This window comes from Ambystoma mexicanum, chromosome 5q (genome assembly GCF_040938575.1).
Source record: "Ambystoma mexicanum isolate Mex_15411 chromosome 5q, UKY_AmexF1_1, whole genome shotgun sequence".
Classification (NCBI taxonomy): domain Eukaryota; kingdom Metazoa; phylum Chordata; class Amphibia; order Caudata; family Ambystomatidae; genus Ambystoma; species Ambystoma mexicanum.
In genome coordinates this window covers 1274688852-1274709627 of record NC_090933.1, presented here as the reverse complement: position 1 = coordinate 1274709627, position 20776 = coordinate 1274688852, and the positions used below count along the sequence as shown (strand labels likewise).

The window sequence follows — 20776 nt, the reverse complement described above, 5'->3', positions numbered from 1 at the left end:
TTCATCTTCCCGGCCCACTCGGGCTGGGCCGTTGCGCGCCGCTGGAGTGGCGCTTCCTCCCCCTGGCCCCCGGCGGAGTGGCTTTGGCATCGCCACTGGCGGCGGCCGGATTCTCTCTACAACTCCGCGGTGGCTGCTGGAGCTCCCCCGCGGCGAGCATTCTGTGCTGATCTCGTCCTCCGGATTCCCTCGTAACGGCCTGGTCTCCTGCTGCTGCCTCGCGGGACGGCTCCCGCTCCTGGATGGGGGCCTGACATCGCTCCCTCTACCCCCTGGATCCCCCGTGGACCTTGGTACTTCAGGTGAGGAGCTGGGGGCTGGGAGTGCGGTGTACCGGTCCATTTCCATACTGAGGTCCCCAGGGGCTGTGCTCACTCCACTCCACAGGGCATAGGTGCCCCCATACTCACTTTTGCTGCCTTGGACAAAGTGTCTTTAACCCCGGCAGGGCTACGCTGCCCCCTTTGGTCCTTGTGGTTCTGTTCCCTTATTGCGGTGCGGCCTGTGGCACCTGGACTGATCCACGAACTGTTAACCCACACGCCAACACCCCGCGTTTGTTGGCCGTCTTCTAACTGCGCTGCTATCTGCTTGACATTACTTCCATCAGTACACGCTGCCACCTGAGACCACCTGTCACTCTGTCCTCCCTTGCACTGGGGTACCCACGTCTGGAACACACCTGTCTGGTGTGGATCGCACCCTAGCTCCTTTACAGTGGTCGGTCCTGGTTGGGATGGCGCATACATTCTACTAGACCACCCCCCGGGTCTCAGTGTGTCCCCAACATGTCCAATAGGCAGCGCGGGGCTAACAAAGCGGGGGCAATGGACAAATATGCCAAGACATTCCCTAGGCAGGAGCGGGGGGGGAGGGGAAATCCCTCGCCTCAGGACGATCTGGTTGCACCCTCATGTTCCCCTCAGCCAGTCCTTACTACATTGATGGAAACTATGGCAAAAAACTTCACGTCATTCCACGAAAAATTAAATGACATTAACACTAGCGTAGCCTTGCTCCGCACCAAACTTGATCAGCATGGCGCCAGGCTGGTTGAGGCCGAGACCAGGATCGGGACCAATGAAGACGAGGTCCACGTGCTCCAAAACACACTCTCAGACCTGGTGCGCGATATGAAGCAGGTCAAGGCGAAGTGCAATGACTTGTTGTCCAGATCCCGCTGGAACAACATCCGCATTGTAGGGGTCCCGGAGTCGGCCCTCAAAGGCAAAATGGAACAAGCTGTTGAAAATCTCCTGAGAGACCTATTGGGTAACCCTCAACTCTCCCCATTCTTCACGATTGAACGCGCCCATCGGGCGCTGGCCCCCCACCCCAAGCCGGGTGACTTTCCTTAGTATTGCTAAGGTTCTCAGCTTCAGGGACAGGGATCACATTCTGCGCTTGGCCCGTGAGAGGGGTGAGCTGAAACTGGAGTCCCAGACTATCCGTATCTTTCCCGATTTCTCTGTCAATGTTCAAATGGAACGCAGGCAGTTCAACGGTGTGAAAAAGCTGCTTAGGGAAAGGGAAGTAGAATATGCCATGCTGTTCCCTGCAAGACTGAAGCTCACCCATCGCAATAAGCTATATTTCTTCACAGTCCCGGATGAGGCGGTTAAATTCATTGATGCCCACATACCGCTCCCTGGTCCCGTGGATATTCAGTTGGAGGAGGGCTGAGGTGGCCTGCCCGGACTTTGGTGTCTGCGCCTCCCTCTGCGCCACTGGCGTGTTAGTCATGTGCATTTCCTTGCTATTTTGTGAATCATTTATCTTGTATATCCATTACTAGATTTAACTTGTTGTAATGCCTCCTTGAAACCTAATATGTGATACCGCTGTACGATCTATGGTGTACCGCACCATTCATACATCTAAGACAGGTTCACGGCAGCAGCGACCCCCGCGATCACTCGATGCGCCCCAGTTGGGCGTATTTGCGAGCGTTGCCCTGTTGGGGTTGGCACGCACGCACTTGGTCTTCGGGTGGGTTGTTGGACACTGCTGTGTTTTGGGGGGCAGTGAGGGAGGTGGGGGGTACAGTTGTGGGATGTTATAACAAAAATGGCAAGGTAGTGGTGACTTTGGGCGTGAATCAGCGTGCCATTGCATTGATAGCCAACTCAGGTTCAACAGATAATGTTACACGCTGCTGGAATCCCCCCTGAAAACCACAGAATGGCTATTAGGTTAATGTCCTGGAATATCAGAGGGCTCAGCAACTTCACGAAGGCCCGCAGGATCACTTCTTATGCCCAGAGGCACGGGGTCCAAATATTCCTCTTGCAAGAAACCTATGCCCTTGCACACCTCTCGTCCTCTCTTGCTCCGACATGGGGTCCCAACAAATATTACACGGTTTACTCCTCTCAGTCCAGGGGTGTCCTCACCTTAATTCACAAGTCCGTGGAGTTTTCTCTTCGCACCAGTCACATAGATCAAGAGGGAAGGTACGTAATCCTCCATTGTCTACTTGCCAACACAGAATGCCTTGTGGTTAACACGTATGCTCCAAGCATTGATACACCTGATTTCTTTGATCACATCGACGACATGCTCCAAAGATATGTTGGGATCCCGATTATTTGGGGGGCGGGGGACATGAATCTAATACTAGACCCCGAGCTGGACAGATCGGGAGCCGCTCCCAGGGTGATGTCCAGAGCCGCCCGCCGCCTCCACGCCCACATGGTCCCTGCTGGTCTGGTTGACACCTGGAGAGCGCTCCACCCGCTGACTAAAGAGTTTACATTCTACTCTTCGGTGCACGACAGCCATTCCAGGATTGACCTCTTCCTTCTTTCAGCTGGACTCATTGGCAAAACCCTTGACTTGCAGATACTGCCGCGCACCCTCTCTGACCATTCCCCGATCACATTGGATATAGCTCTGCACCCTCCTCTCCCCTATCGCTCCAACTGGCGATTTAAGTCTGCGGCGTTACGCGGCATTGTCTTTAGGGCCGACATCCTCGCGGATATCACCTCGTTTTTTGATAACAAACGACATGACACAACAGACGGGGTTAGATGGGAGGCATTCAAGGTCTACATTAGGGGCATGTGTATCTCCAGGGAGGCGGGGTTCCTGAAAGACATTAGGAACTCCTTGCATCGCTCCGAGTCCAGACTCAAGGAATTGGAGCGCGAGTACGCTTCTGCCCCTTCCCCACCCAAGTTAGCACAAATACGATCTGAACTAGACACATTTGAGTCCCTTGCTTCAGCAAGATAAGATACTTTACCCGACCCGCTGCGGCTCGACAGTATGGTGAGGGCGAGAGGCCGGGTCGCACCTTGGCCCGCCTAGCTCGGATCAAGGGGGGTAGAGCACGAATAGACAGTATTATCGACAAGGATGGAGTCTGGGATTGGTCAGACAAACCCATTCTTGAGACCTTTGCAGACTTCTATACAACCCTCTACGCTCAGCAGCGAGAGCACATCCAACAAGATCTGGACATGCTTCTTGATCGCATACCTATGTCCCTTATATCCAGTGCCACTAAATAGCAATTAGACACGCCCTTCACCCTGGATGAAATCACTGGTCATATCGTCCCTCCCTAAGGGGAAAGCTCCCGGTCCAGACGGCCTAACCGCCGAATTCTATCAAGAGCATGTTGCCCTGCTGGCCCCACGCCTGTACGAGGTATGGGATGAGTCGCTACGCCATGCTACCCTCCCTCAGTCTTTGCGTGAGGCTGTCCTCACTGTGATCCCCAAGCCGGGTAGGCCTCTTGATGAATGCGGCTCCTACAGACCTCTGTCTCTCATGAACACCGACACCAAAATATTCGCCAAGATTATAGCAAACCGGTTCCTCCCCATCATGAAATATTTGATACACCCGGATCAGAGTGGTTTTGTTCCCGCCCGCTCCACTGCGCTAAATATTCGGCGACTGTTTAACGTCATCTCTAGAATTGATCCCAATGCCAACGCGGTTGCTGTGACACTGGATGCCCAGAAGGCGTTCAATATGGTTTCATGGCAATACCTATGGGCAGTGCTTGAGAAGATGGGAATCGGCCCAAACATGCTGTCCTACATCAAACTGCTATATACCAACCCTGTGGCCAAAGTCCTGGTTAACTCTCATCTGTCAGCTTCATTCACCCTCCACAGAGGGACGCGTCAGGGATGTCCTTTTTCTCCTTTGCTGTTTGCGATGGCTATTGAGCCCATGGCGGATAACATACGGGATAATCACACACGCAAGGGGATACGACTACGGGATACCCCTGAGATTATATCACTCTATGCGGATGATGTTCTTCTGTACATCAGAGACCCCTCGGGTCATCTTGACCTGATCATTCGTGAAATAATCAAAATTGGTACATTCTCGGGCTTCACAATAAATTATTCCAAGTCAGAAATGTTCCCCCTCACACCCACAACTCCCCAACCTGGGTGCGAATTCCCGCTCAAATGGGCTCCTGGGGGCATCAAGTACCTAGGGGTCCAGGTGTCCCTCTCGAAATCCTCCTTGCTGACCGATAACTACGAGGCTACTGCACAATATGCCGAGGCCAGAATGAAGAGGTGGTGTAACCTCCCCCTCTCACTATCAGGGAGACTTTCGCTAATCAAAATGGTCTTGGTCCCAAAACTCCTTTACATATTTGCTAATGTCCCACTCTGGCCCGGGAAACGATACTTCGCTGATGTGCATGCGGGGTTTGCCCGCTTTCTATGGCATTCAGGCGCAGTGCGCAGGAAGTGGCAGCACATGACACTGCCCTATGAGAAAGGGGGCTTCAATGCACCGGACATTGCCCTGTACTGGATAGCTGCACAAGCTCAGCACGCTACACACTGGTACCAACACCAGGACCCTCCCCCGCATGCTAAGCTTGAGATCCTTGCTACAGAAGAGGTAAACGTTATGTCCCTGATCCTTTTCCACTCGGACGCCCCAGCAGACCCAGTGGCAGCCACCATCAGGGCGTGGAGACAGGGTTTGCTACCCCAGTCTGACAATCCCCCGTACTACAAATGGCTACCCTTGTGGTCATTCCCGGGCCTAGCCCCTACACAGGATAAGCGCCTTATGCGTCACTGGCTAGACATGGGATATCATTCTTTTGCTGATCTATTCCCCGATGGGAAATTCATAACCCCGCAGACATGGACGCCGGGGAACTCCAACTCCTCACTTGAGTTGCTGCAGTACTTTAGACTCAGAGCGGCAGTTCAAGACCTGTGGCCTTGTTAGCCGGACGAACCCCCTGAGTCCCCCGAGATCTGTTACATTGCTAATTCTGCAGGGGGCAGGGGCATAGTGTCCGCCCTGTATAAAATATTGAGGGCACGGGCTGTAGAACCTCCCCACGCGATCTGGGGTGCTTGGAGCCGGGAGTTGGGGATAGACATCACTGATGGTATGTGGACAAAAATGTGTGTACACACGTTCAGGGTTTCCCTCAACTCTAGATTTAGATGTGTACCATACAAGCTACTTAATCGCCTGTACTACACTCCTCATGTGGTCGGGAAATTTGCACGGGACCAACCTCATCCCTGCCAGAGGTGCAGATCCACTGATGCGGACCACGCCCACAAGTTCTGGTCTTGCGGGGCGTTGGTTCTGTTCTGGGAGGCAGTGCTCGGGGCCCTTTCTGAGATGGTGGGGTTCCAGATCGGCCCGGACCCCCCTGGCTCTGTTGTTCAGGCTGTGGGAGGGGACTGAGGCAAGGCGTGTTGCTAAATTCCTGAATGTGGGGGCTATGGTGGCTAAAAAGTGCATTCTGCAGTGTTGGAAGCGGCGCTCCCCTCCTTCACTGGAGATGTGGTTAAGGGCCCTTACCTGGGTGCAAATGTCTGAAGAGGACTATATCAACACGCTGCCTTTGATAGCTTGCCCCAAAAATATATGGACAGAGTTTTGTGGTTATCTGAACAGCAGAGCGGACTTGGAACTTCTATCTTCTCCCCCATCACCCGCGCAAACGACTGCGCAAGTTGAATTGTAGGGGTCATTATTGTAAGCATCCCGTTCCTGTTGATATTTGGTATTTCTGTTGAACCTCTTCACTGGTATCCGAGCCCTGATATTTGTACTATGAGCTGTTGATGTAATGTGCAATGTGCCTGTCTCTACTTCTTGCCAATAAAGAAAAGTTTAAAAAAAGAAAAAAGCGGTTGCAGATGTAAAAAGATAATGTTAGACGAAAGGGGTGGCCAACCCAGAAGGTAAGTAAAGGATTTAAAACACCTATAGCAGTACCCCGCAAAATGGGAGGCCTGGCGGAACAATGTATCTTGAAAATGGAAGAGGCTCCTGCGGTGGTGGTATTTCCTGGCAGTTCCTGCAGTTCTGGAAATCCAGCAGAGGAAGAGAGACTCTCGTCGTGGAGGATGGTTCGAGTTACTGCACTGCCCAGGGATGAAACCAGCCGCGGTGCTGCCAAAACGAATAAAAGGTACGCTCCTTTAAATCGCAGTTGTGGTGGACGGGTGCATGGCTATCCGGTCTCCTAGTGCTTGGCACTGACGATTCGACCAAGGCAGGTCCTGGAAGGCGATTGGCAAACTGGTTGGCTCCACCAGCTCAAGGAAAGAAGACTCTTGCAGGTGAAGATCTTCTTGAGTCGTTGGAGAAAAGTGAGGATCTGCAGCAGGGCTTCACCGGGGGTTCAGTCATTGCAGATGTCTTCAGCTTCTCTCCTCTTCGGGTTTCTTAGTTCCAGTGGCGACTTCTTGTCCTCCAGTCCTCAGGACCCTGCTTGTCTGCAGAAAAACACCCATTCATACAGCCTAGCTGTCACTCGTACAGGGGGGTGGGTATCCCGGCGGGATAACCCCCTAGCCTATTAGCGCAGAGTGCGACTTGGGTTGCCTAGGTAACCCTGTCCAGGGTGCCTATTCCTCCCGCCCCCATCCTGTCTACCCCAGAGTCGGTGGCACCGAAAGGAGGGCTTCTATGCGAAAACCCGCCAAAAGGACGAACAAAGGATCCCCGACCTTGGTTAGGATTTCAGAGAAAGACCCGAGAAACAAATATTAAAGTTCTGGCAATAAAAACTTACCGGAGTAAAGTTAATATTTAAAATAAACCAGCGGTATGTTAGAGGCTGTTAGTATAAGTGGTAGCCTCGAGCAATGGGAAAATCCCATAGGAAAATATTTGCGGTCGAATATTTACAGTAGTAACCACTGCCACCTGCCAGAAACTTTGGAGAGATGGACTGTACGGTACCCCCTCGAAAATGAACACCATGGAAAAACTATTAACCCTTCCCAGTACTTCCATAGTAAGATGGGTTGTACTGGTTTTGTTCATAACTATTGACTAGTAAAGTCAATGCTAACTTTACATGCCCTGGGAGACAGTAGCCAGTCCCAGGGTACGGAGTCAGGAGTCACTGAGGGTGCTGTGTAACACATATGTAAAAAGATGATACCTATGAGGGTGAGAAAAACCCCATAGACCATAAGCACAAAAATAGCCTAAAACACACATCAGCAATCTGAGTGAAAAAAAGGGTCTCCCTCTTAGCAGGAGAAATAAATAAACCCTTCAAATCCAGCAAAGCTGCTGGGGACACTCTATAGTTAAGAGAAATTAGCCTTAAAAGAGAATTCTCCCTAACAGGGACCAAACCTGGTTTGGCGTGCAGAGTAAAACACGAGCCCGACATTTAAAAAAAGAAATGGGGAATAAACCCAGCCGGAACCGTAATAAAACATATATGGTCAAGCGGGTTTCTGTTTGAGGCTAATAATAATAGCCTAAAACAATACCATGGTTATTTAAGATAACCGCAGTATAAAAAATAGGGTAGATACCACTGCCACCAGCCAAGTCTTGATGTAAAGGGAGCGAAACAGTGCTCCAAGAGGCACAGATAAAAAGGGATAAGAATTAACCCTTTTCAATACTCCATATAAGATGGGGTGTACTGGATCTGTGGAAAAAGTGACTAAAGTTAATGGCAACTTTATCTTTTCTGGAGGACAGTAGTCAGCCCCAGAAAAATTGAGTTGGTGGGAAGTCTACAAGACAACCCTGTGTCACTGCACTGAAGGTGCTGTGTAACACATGGAAAATATGGTGCCATGGAGTAGGTGAGGCTCCAGTGCCCAAGATCACACAAAAAGTAGAAATACAAATAGCAAAACACATGTAAGAGTGGAAAAAAAGCTCACACTCTTACCAGGTGAAAAAAAAAATCCTAGAAATCCAGCAAAGCTGCTGAGGGGACTCAGGTAGGTAATGGAAATTAGCAATTTTGGAGAATTCTCCCCAACAAAGAGCCAGCGTGATGTGCGTAGAGGTGTCGGACCGAACAGAAAGGGAGCTGCACTGCGCCCCCAGGCAGTGGAAAGGTTTTTGGAGAAAAGCTGGGATAGGATTTCATAGATGAGGAATCTGTGGCAGGAACATCCGTAAGAAAAGAAATTACCAAGAGGTAAGTAATATTTTCTTCACCATGGAGTTGCGTTACAATATATTAGGGTAGAAAGCCTAGTGCAGAGGTTCCGGCTGACCCCTTTACCTTGCAGTGGTTAAAACTTCACAAGCTGCTGCTCAAGGGAAATGCATGCTCCAACTCCCTTCTTCATCCCCCCCCCCCCCACACTCCCAATCTTCACAGAATGGAGCCTATCCAGTTTTTTATTTCAGAAGAACTGTAAAGTCATTTCATGTGTTTGGATTCTGCCTTCTGCTTCATGTCCATAGACTAATATTTTGGTTGTTCATCTCCGCTGAATATCTCGGCCAAAACCCATTTGCTTGACCTGTCACCTGGACTATTTAGTCTCTTTATTGTAAAGTCATCTTCCTGTATTATAGTTGCAAACCAAGGAATGGAGGGGCAGGGACCAGAGTTTGTTTAAATCCCAGTTGCGATGTGATGTGAAATTGCTAAATAACTATCTTCTCTGCCCCTCACAGGTTTCTACCCCAACAGGCTTGGACAGCCCCGAGCAGCGATCGTTCCGCGAGAGGCAGAAGTACTTTGAAATTGACGTGAAACAGCAGTTGTCTGAAAAACCACCAAAACGTGTGTCCCTGGTTGGCGAGGATGACCTCGTTAAAATGAAGGAGGAAGAAGGTGAGTCGGGTGATGCAGGCATAAGTAGGGGAAAACTTCTTGGGCGGGCCAAAGGAGGCGGGCAGAGATGGTCCATTCTGTTGCTATGGGTTGCATCTTTTATTCACACTTGCAATCATGGTGGTGATTAAGTGTAAAAGCATAGAAAGCAGATTGCTGGTTCCTCCATGGCTAGGAGTGATGACTCCACTTCATTGAATGTTATCTCATTTATTTATTTTATTTATTTAAAATGTATAAAGCGCACACTAAAGCCCAAAAGCGTCTAGGCGCCGGTATTGTCAGTACAGAGAAAAGAGCTCTTTATCGAATTGCACGTTGACAAGTTAAAACAGCAGAGTTTTGACTGCCCATGCGGAGCGAAGGTACTTCTGACTCGCAGTGGAAGCGAGTTCCATAATGTAGGTGCCATAACTGAGAAGGAGCGACCTCCCAACTGTGCACGCTGATAACTCGTTGTTTTAAGAAGAAATTGTGAGGCAGAGCGCAATTGCTTAGTTGGATAGTAGCGCTCTTTTATTTTTCAAATCCTCTGGGCCTGCATTGTGTAAAGCCCGATGAGGGACACACAGTACCTGGAACTCAATCTTTGCCGCCACCAGGAGCCACTGAAGGCAATGCCAGGTGGCTGCAGAAGGGGACAACTGACGTTCCTTGAACGCCAATCTTGATGCTGAGTTCTGGAGTACTTGTATTCGTTGTATCTGATATTTAGGTTACCATGATATATCCCATTGCAGTAGTCCAGTGGCCCCATTAGAGTAGATATGATATCAAAGTACGGCTGTCTGGAAGTAGCAAGGGTAGTATCTTCCTCAAGATTTAAAGTTTCCCAAAACTCTGCATTGCAGACTGCCGAAATCTGTGCTTCTCTCGAACCATTGGGAAGGAGCCTCGCCCCAAGGCTTTTCACAGACGTACATGCTACTGTGCAGGAGCCCAGCGAGTCAAGCCAGAATTGAGAATTCCAGAGACAGTCAGCCGTTTGGGGGCCGAACACCAAGAGCTCAGTTTTATTTCCATTCAGCTTTAGCCAAATGGCAGACATCCACTTGCCTATATTATCCAGGCAGTCAAAGTTTGCCAAAGGGTTCCGTTTGAGGGGAGTCAAGCCGAAACACTAGCTGTATGTCATCGGCACAAGTGTAAAATAGGACTCTAGACTCAGCAATCAGCACTGCCAATAGGCGCACATACAGATTAAAAAGCAGATGGGACAAGGCTGACTCTTGAGGAACCCTACAGGTCAGACCAGAAATCAGGGATTGGCAAGCCTGAAAGGAAATGGCCTGGGCCCGCCACTTAAGAAATGACTCAAACCATGCTAGAAAGGGGCCCTGTGACACCCGCATAGAGGTCCAGGAGAATTAACACTCAGACCGCTCAGTAGAGCTAAATCATCCAGCAGTGATATAACTGATTACGTACCCATTGCTGGACGGAATCCCAATCAAAATGGATGCAAGCTGTTATTATTGTACCAAAATTGCGCGAACTGCAGTGTAATCACAGCTTCCATGAGTTTCATAATGACCGAAAGTAAGGAGATGGGCCTGTAAACCACTGCACAGTAATCAAAATTTTACTTTGGCCCTCTGTGGAAGGACTTTTAAAACATGTAATGGAACTGCATCAAAAGGCTAAGCGGATTTCAGACCTTTCAAGGACCTCAGTAAACCATCATCCATGGGCTCAAGGCAGAAAATATTTGCCGGGGTAGGTACGGTAGATCCCCTTAAAGGAGGGTCCTGTGGCTGGTTCACCTTAGCGGCAATTTGATCAATTGTAATAGCTTGACGGATATATCTAAATGTATCAGAAACAAATGTGCTAATCACATTACGTTGCACTTTCCCATCTGATAGTTTGTCCTGCAAACAGTCAGCTCTTTTGACACTATAAACAGTTCCCTTAAGGAACATGATGCTTCCGATATCCGGTCTGCATAGAATTGAGATTTTACCTCCACAAACTTCTTGTGGTACCGTGACCCAGGTTGTTTATAGGCAATACGAACTTCCAGATCATAGTTTAGGCACCACTTCCTCTCAAGACTTTGGCAAGCCTGCTCTTGGGCCCGAAGATAAGGGATAAACCAGGCCGCCGTAGGCTTTGTTCTGCCGAAATGGGACTTCATAGGGGCCAAAGCATCTTCCACCTTTGACATAGATTTAAGGAGAATGGTACAGGGACCGCCCCCCTCTCCCCTAAACTCCATGTTCGCCTCTAACAATTGATCTGCCAAAAGAGACAGGTCGACTTTGTGCCATAACCTGCAAGCTTGCTCGCCATGAGAAACCTCAAGAGAACAGAAGGGCACTCTAACAATAAAGGGTACCAGAAAATGATCAGACCAAGTGACAGGAACAGGAGTGCGGTCATAGCCTCTTGGGAGAAAATGAGGTCAAGCAGATTCCTACTCTTATGGGTGGGAAGATGATTACACAGGCTTAGAGATAAATCTAATCAGTAGTTACCATGTTACTGGCACACCGATCAGTAGAGTCATTCGGATGAAGGTTAAAATCCCCCAGCACAACTCAGTTAGGATGTATCAAAACAAGATTAACGACCAACTGTGTAAAATTAACCGAGAAGTTAGCTCAACCATATGAAGGTGGTCTATATACCAATAAAAAATGAAGTTCTCTTACAATTCTCCTGCACTCTGGCCAGAAAAAGGTCACAGGGCAATGAGTATAAGCTGGCACTGAAAGGAAGCAAGATGAATTATTGCTAGGCCACCACCCCGGCGTGTGTGTGCATTTGTGTGTCTGACTCGACTCGCCACAAAGCATGCTTTGAGGATAGCTTTAAACACATCTTGGTGAATGCTCTTTTCTGGATGGAAATCTTAATTGGCTCTTTTCTTAAATACAATTATATGTCGCCTTGATCGAGACCCAGCCGACGGACATTGTAGCCCATTCAAGCAAAGATGTAATCTATTGACATATATGTAATATGCTTGTCTCTTGGATGTCTGATTCATCCATGGTGTATGCCGCGTGGTTTTGATTTTCTTATGGATGAGAAGTTAGCATATGTGCTCACAGTATATACTTTGCTTTATTTTCTATATTCATCATTATATACCTTGAACTCACAAGCCACTTGGTTATCTGATCATCATTCCCCGAATCACCCATATTGTGCCTCACTTAGGTTCTTTTACTTTTTGACAGCTCGGAAACTGCAGCAGAAGAGGCAGATGCTCTTGCACGAAGTGGACGAGGAGGAGGAGGAGGAAGATGCTGTGAAGAAAATGGCTGATATGAGCAGTCAGTCCAGTGTCTACATTGAGGGGGTTGAGTACAAGATTGAGCGAGTAGATGGGAGAGGCCAGCCTTCACCAGTGACTGGGTAAGATTGTATGGGTTTGTGGATTCCTCATGTGCTGTTGCTGGATGTTAGGCAAAGTTTGAATGCAGTACCCTCTGGGAACTCTACAAGCAACTAGGACTACAGGTATAGGCAACCCAACCTTTGGTATAAGCATGTACTAGACAGTTTTAGTAGCGTGTTGAGCAGCCAGGCTTATCTCAAGAGGGGAAATGTGAGCTGTAGTGGAGTTGCACAGTCACAGGTATTCAAATAAACTCTTACACTCAAGGTTTCTTGCATAAACAATGTATCGGTCAGTTATAAAGCCTTCTTCAGAAGGGAGCAATAGAATAGTAACATACAAATATACTTCAATACTATATACTTTGAGTTTCTGAATCAGACATGGCCCTTTTGGGATGGCCCACAGACACAACCTACACCCACAGGTGACTTCAGTAACAAGGGTGCTGGGGACATTAATACCTTACTGTTGGCATTCAGAGTACTCTTAATAAGTTGGTAAAAGGAAAAGGTTATTAGAACACAAGAGACCACAAATATTCCAAAGCAGTGCAGATACTTTTAGAGTTCACTAGAAGAGTTATTCAGTTCAATAGGCTAAGTCAAAGTCAATGTGCAAAAGTCTTTGTATAGGATGCAGCACTTCAGGTAAGTAAATGGAAAAGTCTTTGCACAAGTTCTTAGGAGTCTTTGATAAAAAAGAACCACCAAATGTAGGGCCACAAGCTGATTAGACTTGTAAGTTGCAGAGGTTACCAGCACTTCCACATTAAGAGGCAAGTTCTCTTAGGCCAGTTTTACAGTACATTAGTAAAGAAGAAAAAGATGCAGCTGAAGACTTCTGTTCCTGTACAGCTCTGCAGATCTCGCTGTTCCTGGGCCTCAGTTGTGGGGACAAGAGGGAGGACGTCGGGGGACTCCTGCACTGGCACCATCAAAGCTGGCAACTGGCAAACTTTACTTTCAGTGGCTGTTTCGCGTTTCAGCTCCTTGCGGTACAGCAAATAGCAACAAGCACGGTTCCTGGCTGTCAAGGTGGACTTTCCTCACATCTGAGGTCCCGCACTCAACTGAGACGGGTCAGGCTTGGTCAGTCCTGCTTCGTGGGAGTCTGGAGGATCTTCCAAAAGCTTTAGGCCAGCTTACAAGCAACGCACACAATCTGGTGTCCCTCTCCCTGGCTCTACGGTTTCATGCAGCACTCTGAGGAAACACAACCAGCTCTGAGATGTGTCTCCTGGTGGCTTACTTTGGAGTTTATTGGTCCCACCAACTCAAAGGGAGAAGTCGTCCTTGTAGGGCTTCTCTGTCGATGCAAACCTGCTGATTCGGACCTGCAGCAGGGCTTGACCGGGCAAACCAACGGTCCAGGAGTTGCAGCAGCCGTCCTCTTCAAGCTCTTCTTCGGTTCCTTTATCCAGTGGTCAACTCTGCCTTCCAAGCCAAGAGACTTGCCTTTTATTTGGTTCTCTCCCATTCATTCCAGCCTAGCCGTCACTCACCCAGCAGGGTGGCTGTCTTTGCGGGACAGTCAGCCAGCCAATCGTCAGAGTTCATTTGGGTCTCCTAGGAGACTAAGCACAGGGAGTTTCGGGCACCTCCCTCACTTCCTGCCTACCCCAGACACTCTGTAGTCAGAGGCTAGTTTCACTCCTGAAACCCGCCAAAGGCGAATGAACAAAGAGACCACACCTGGTTTGGCGCGCAGAGAAAAACTCAAGGACCTTTCGACAAAGAACTGGTGAAAAAAGACAACCAGGGACCTTTTTAACAAAGGAGGCTCAGCGCCATTTTGAAAAACATGGCTCCAGCGATTTAACTTTACCGGAGCTGCAAACAGTTCGCGGTGGGGGTAAATCATGGTAGTTCATTGTAAAACACTGCCACCAGCCATTCTGAGCAGAAAGGGTAACATATGAATGCTACGTGAGTGTTAGGGAGAATTCTCAAAATGTTGCTATTCCTCTCTACCTTAGAGACCCCCAGCTCTTTCGTGGAACTTTCCCAACTTGCAGGCCTAATCAGCTTGTGACCCAACAAAAGATTCTTTTTGTACAAACTACTTCTGAGAACTTTGGCAAAGACTTTACCGTTTACTACAAGAACTGCTCTTATCCAAGACACTAGCCCATTGACTTTGGCCTAGGCCTATTGAACTGTATCGAGTCCTCCAGTTAACTATAACTATTTGCACTGGCTAAGAAAGTATTTGTGATCTAATCTGCTAACTAGTGCCTTTTTACTCCCATTGAAAGTAACTGAAATGCCATTTTGCTACTATTTCAGGGGAGCCTAATTTGTTCAGAAACATATTGGTTTGCTATTGAAGTATGTTTGTGTATAACATTAAGTTGCCTCCTTCTAGTGAATGTTTTCTAAATGATTGTGTAATAAATTAATACGTGTTTTACCAAGAGACCTTGAGAGCAAGTGTCTACTTGAACCACTGTGATTGAAAGACCTCCGTGTAGCCTCTTGTACTGCTCACATTTCCTCTTGAGAAGCCTGGCTGCTCAGCTTATACCGCAAAACTGTGTAGTACAGACTTATACCAAAGGTTGGTTTTGCTTACACCTGTAGTCCTAATTGTATGTGGTGGTCCCAGAGGGTACTGCATGCAATTCTGCATAACAATGAGTAACTAGACCTAGGGGATACTAAGTAACCCCTCCAGCACTCTATTGCAAGATAGGGTGTACTGGGTTTAGAATTTTACAAGACTAAATCAAGGCAATTTCACTCCACTGCTCTGGGAAACAGTTGATCCCAGAGAAGGTATTTAAACCTTGGGAAATCTGAAAGACTTCCCTGTGGCACTGCACTGAAGGTGCTGTGTGACGCATTTGTAAAAGATGATGCCTATGGAGTTGGTTAGACTCCATAACCAAAAAGTGAAGCAGTGTATAAAATTACAGTAAAATACATGAGAGAGTGGAACAAAGGGTCTCACTCTCTCCAGGTTAAAAAAATCAAGTCCTCAAAATCCAGCAACGTTGCTGGGGTTCTCTAAGGTGGAGTGAATTAGCACATTTTTGAGAATTCTCCCTAACACTGGAAAGTTTATTACCCCAAAAATATTGAATGAAGCTGTGTGTATGGGCTTTGTTAGGAAAGTCTTCCCTTTTGAGCAACTTTCCCTCCATGTTCTATGGACCCCCAAACGTTTTGCTACTGTTTTTCATCCTTTCCGGAATTTTTACAGTGAAGTGACGCCTTCAGCTTTACCCCACCACTGGGCTTTTTGCTCAAATGCTATGGGGAAAACTGACTAGTCCTTCAGACTGACAGTACTGGGAAACTTGGTTTCCATTGGGCTTTTCACTTTGTTGCCATTTGTGTTAAATGTTTATCGTTGCACAATGCTGCTTCCAATGCAGTACACTGGGGTCTTTTTGTTTTGCCCTAGACATACTACCAGGGAATTATTGTTTTCTTTTAGATGTGCTAAGCGCAGGGGTCTGCAACCATTGGCTCTACAGATGTTTTGGACTACAATTCCCATGATATCTGGCTATTGACTATGCTGGTTAGGGATGATGGGAATTGTAGTACAAAACATCTGAGGAGCCAAAGGTTGAAGACCCCTGGGATAGACTCGTGGCAGCAGTTGCTTTTTCTCTATTTTTGAATTAGTTTGTGTTGGCCTAAACACGTTTTTCGCATTTGGCTACTGAATGAGGCTAGTGTCCAAACATGGTCGTGCCACAAGGCCCTTTGTCTGTCCTTTGGCTATCTTGTAGTTTGGTCTTCTTCCTGCACTTTCAGGTCAGGAAATTCATTCTAAGGGCATGCACTTCCCCAGAAAAGCTACCCTTTTCGCAGGCTAGTGCATGTTGTTTTTGGTGAACCCAACCCACACACTGTTGCCATTATATCTGGTGTGCTTTAAGACCCCAGTGGTCCCTGATTGGACAACTGCTGGTGTGCACGTGTTAGGCAGATCTTGCCATTGGTGGGCTTAGTGTGGGTCTCATGATTGCATGCACACCAGACCTTCTGGCGCCAGGTGACCGGAAACTGCCAACCCACTTCCTGGCTCCTCCCACACATGCCCTGCACTAGCCCGCAAAACCTTTTTATTTCCTATTCAAGTCCATGACAATACAAGGATTTTCCTGACATGAAAGGTAAGGGCATCGACACCCTCCTGAACCACTTAAGCCTAATGGAATCAACCCTCCCACCTTGGTTGACACAAGTTCCTGGTGTTAGAAGCACAGGTAACCACAAAGCAGCCAATGGGGGTGGGGGATTAGGGAGAGGTTGTGGATAGGAAGGGGAAGTAGGCAAACCGGAAAGAGGGTTAGGGTAGCGAAATTGGATCGGTAGGGGAAATTTGGAGGAAAAAACCTGGATTCCTTGCAACATCTCAACAGCGTGACCTGAGAGATTCCCTGACCCAACATGTAACTGTTGCCCAGTAGCCTCCTAACTTCCAACCCCTATTTCCTGCACATGGAACCTAGAACATTGACTATAGTAGACACACAATACTTGATTTTGCACATCACCCTTTTTGGAGTAACGCACATGCGATTATGAGCAAGCATACATTTCACAAGTTGCATGTTGAGACGAACAGCAGAAAATGAGTCCACTTAATGCACACACTTACAACTAGCACACGGCAATCAAAGGACACAGAGAGAGCATTGACATGACTGCGAAATGAAACATACCGTTGGGATGCTCCAACATGATATACAAACACATGGCCTGGTAGGCAAAGCATGGAATGGAAAGCAAGCCAACATATTATTTCACACAGACTGGCTCTTCGCTTAACCAGCCTGTTCGGTAATTGACACAGGTTTGTGCTTCACACGTGTAGTTGAAACCCTATGGGTTGCTAGTTCAGGTAAGTTTCTCTTGGCTCATTGTCTTCCAGTTTTGAAAGCCTGTTAGGGGAGTTTTCCTAAAGTCCACTGTGAGGTAAAACTTTATAAAACTTTCCCAATGGGTTTAGATCCCCAACTCTTAGTTCAGTCTGTTCTACTCATGGAACCTTGGTAGAGAGGCAGAGCAGTCAGGCTCATCATAAGAGGAAGATGTGAGCTGTAGATACGTACACTGAACCTTATGTATTAAGTTGTTCTATTGTGCAGCGCTTTGGTGTAAATGCAATTCGATTAAACACTTATACAATAAATGTATAATAAAATATAGATTCATTATAGTTACACAAGAATTACTTTTAAATACCTAGCATATTAAACCAAAATACTTTAGAATACTTTTCAAAGGCCACTTGTTAGGCAAGATTGTATGCAGTACCCTGTGGGAGACTGCACCAGCCTTGTCCTCTTGGCAATAGGTAACCCAACCTTTGGTATATTTCTGTACTACACAAGTTGATAGTGACTGAGCAGCCAGGCTTATCTCAAGGGGGCTCAGTGTGAGCTGTAGGGTTAGAACATGGAGATTCATAATGACAAGTATCCAAATAAACACTTAGTCTCAAGGTTTCTTGATCAAACAATTCTTTATTAAGTGAACAGTCAGTTCTATAAGCCTTCCTTAGAAGGGAGCAGATATATGTACCATAAAAATATACTTCAAAATACACACTGTTTCTTTAAATCAGTAGATACCCATTTGGGATGACTCGCAGACTATTCCTACACCCCAAGGTGACTTAAATAACTAGGACACTGTGGACATTGATATGGTTTATAGTCATAATGTCGACAAACAAAAATGTCGAAAACAGTAATGTCGACATCCCATACATATAAAGGAGAAAGTCAATTTTTCGAAAAAAAAAATGTCGACAAAAAAATGGTCGATTAACGTAGGCAGCAACACGAAGTAAATAAACATGACAAAACTAGCGTTTATTATTGGGGGGTTCCCCCCCCAACCTCACCCTACATCATGAACCATCCCAGCACCCCCTTCCCCTCGTCCGTAATCACCCACTTCTCTATTACACTAGATAAAGGTAGGTTACGAAATGGTTAACACACTAGATGCCATTCCTGAGTAAAGCACCTTGTTTTGGTAACAGGAAACCAGTAACGGGTGTGGAAAACCGTCATTCACTGACAGAACATCTCGTGAGAGGGTACTTCAGGCAATATATTACACTTCATTCATAGTCAGAACTGGAGAAAAGGTAAGACACACGACCATTATAAGAAAATAAAATGTACTATAAAACACATAGTATAACATACCACAAAAAAATAATTTTATGTATCGTTTCAGGTGATAAAATGGAAAACAAAGTGGAATTTATAAGCAGTCAAAAGGGAGGAAAGCAGTTAATTTGGAATGGTTACATATTCTATAAGGAACTTCAAAGAAAAGAGGATTTACTGGCGCTGCGCGGAATATGCAAAAAATAAATGTACAGCACGCGCAGTAACAGTCGGAACAGAGGTAAAGGGTAAACAAGAACACAATCATATGCCTGATCAGACGAATATAATAATCAAGAAAACCTTGACGGAACTAAAAAGAAAAGCGATTGAACATGAGGGGGAAGCTAGCGGATCTGTACTCTGAGAAGTTTGTGGCCAGTTACCGACACATATAACAGCTCAGTTGCCGGCTGAAAAATTAATGCAGCGCACTATAAACCGAACCAAACATGTTAATGAAAACCTACCACCTCCACCAATATCCTATGAAAATATAACAATTCCGGACATTTTTAAAGTTACTGCAAGAGGAGACAATTTTTACTGTGGCTCAATTGACATGAACACTGACAAAATCTTAGTGTTCGCTACCGCAAATAACTTTCAGCATCTGAGTCGAAGCAAAAATTGGCAGAATGACGCAACTTTTAAGGTATGCCCTCACCCGTTTTTTCAGTTTTACACCGTACATGGGACAATCAATGACAAAATAATACCGCTAATATACTTTTTGATGCCAAAGAAAACAGAGGAAACATACAAAATCATATACAATAAAATTACGGAAACAGCACCAGATAAGAAACCAGAGACCATAATCATGGATTACGAAACTGCTCAAATCAAGGGATTTTCTAGCGTGTACAGAGAAACTAAAATAAAAGGATGTTTTTTTCATTTCACACAGAGTGTTTGGAGAAAGATAAAAAATTAGGTTTGGGTTCAAAATATACAGAGGACAGTTGCTTTCAAATTAACGTTAAGAAACTTTTTGCTTTGGCTTTCGTACCGGAAAATCATGTCATTACTTTTTACGAACATTTAATTGAAAGTCAGTACTATAAAAATCATGAGGATGAGTGTACAAATTTACTGGACTACTTCGAGAACACCTGGATAGGCCAACTAACTAGGAGTGGAAACAGACGCAGACTGAAATACCCAATAGAATTGTGGAACTGCTACCAGGCTACCATGGAAAACAAACCAAGAACAAATAACAGGATAGAAGGCTGGCATAGCCGCATAAATAAAAATTTCAACACACAGCATCCTAATTTGTGGCATTTTTTAAAGGACTTAAAATTAGAGGTACAGCATCAGGAATTGCGCATTTCACAAACAATTTCATTGGCAAATCAAGCACCAAAAAGAAAAGTACAGAGATTATGACAATAAATTAATGCAAATAGTACACGAATTCAGCATGGAGAACAAGGAAAGTTACTTAGATTCTCTAGCATTTAACTTGAAATGTTAAAAAAACACTTATAGTTCATGTTCATCGTGAATCCGTGTTGAAAAGGGTGAAAACTCAGAGAAAATCCCATATATCCAGGTGTAAAGCAAAATGGAAGTGAACATGAAAAAGTGCTGATTCCAGGCGAAAATCCACACCATCAAAAAAAAAAATTTCCGAAGTCCAAGAAAAGAATCCTTAACCCACAAAAATCCTCTGTCCAAATACCTGTTCCAGGTGAACGCCATACTCCGGAAAAAAACAAAGTGATCCGTATGCGAAATCTCCAGCTCCGAAAAAAACCATAATCCAAAAAAAAAGTAACCATCCAGGTGGGCACAGTCCGAGGCATCCAAGTAGACCCACTCCATCCGATGAAAAAAGCCAGAAAAACTAGTGAAAAACAAAATAAAATCCAAAAATTCCGAGGACCGAACTAACGGAGACGCGACCGCGGGAGAAACTTATCGAGAATGAGCTTTAAAAATGGCGCTTACGTTAACGTTGAAGTACGTGCCGTGCGTACGAAAACAAAACAAAAATGTTATTATTGATAAAGATGCATTTTTAGCACGATAGCACCATCAACTGGTTATGTAAAGTATTACATGTTCAACTGAAATATAAACTAACATTACATTTATTTATTTGATTAAAAACATGCATCCCAAAGTTATATTTAAAAATATTTCTTATATTTAAAAAGTTTACTATTTACTATTTAATTAATATACAGATTTAATAAAAAATGAAACTGGC

At 46.1% G+C, this 20776-nt stretch overlaps 1 protein-coding gene across 27 annotated transcripts in view; it reads left to right on the top strand.

The window, feature by feature from the left end:
* Positions 1–20776, top strand: part of SCRIB (scribble planar cell polarity protein) — a 1329907-nt gene that overhangs the window by 1112248 nt on the left and 196883 nt on the right. For all 27 annotated transcript variants that reach the window (XR_011278687.1, XM_069621824.1, XM_069621823.1 and 24 more), the window contains 2 exons: positions 8908–9067; positions 12253–12430. Coding sequence is in view for 26 of the 27 variants with exons in the window: in XM_069621824.1 (XP_069477925.1) it covers positions 8908–9067; positions 12253–12430 (338 nt within the window). In the remaining variant the exon portion in view is untranslated. The remainder of the gene's footprint in view (positions 1–8907; positions 9068–12252; positions 12431–20776) is intronic.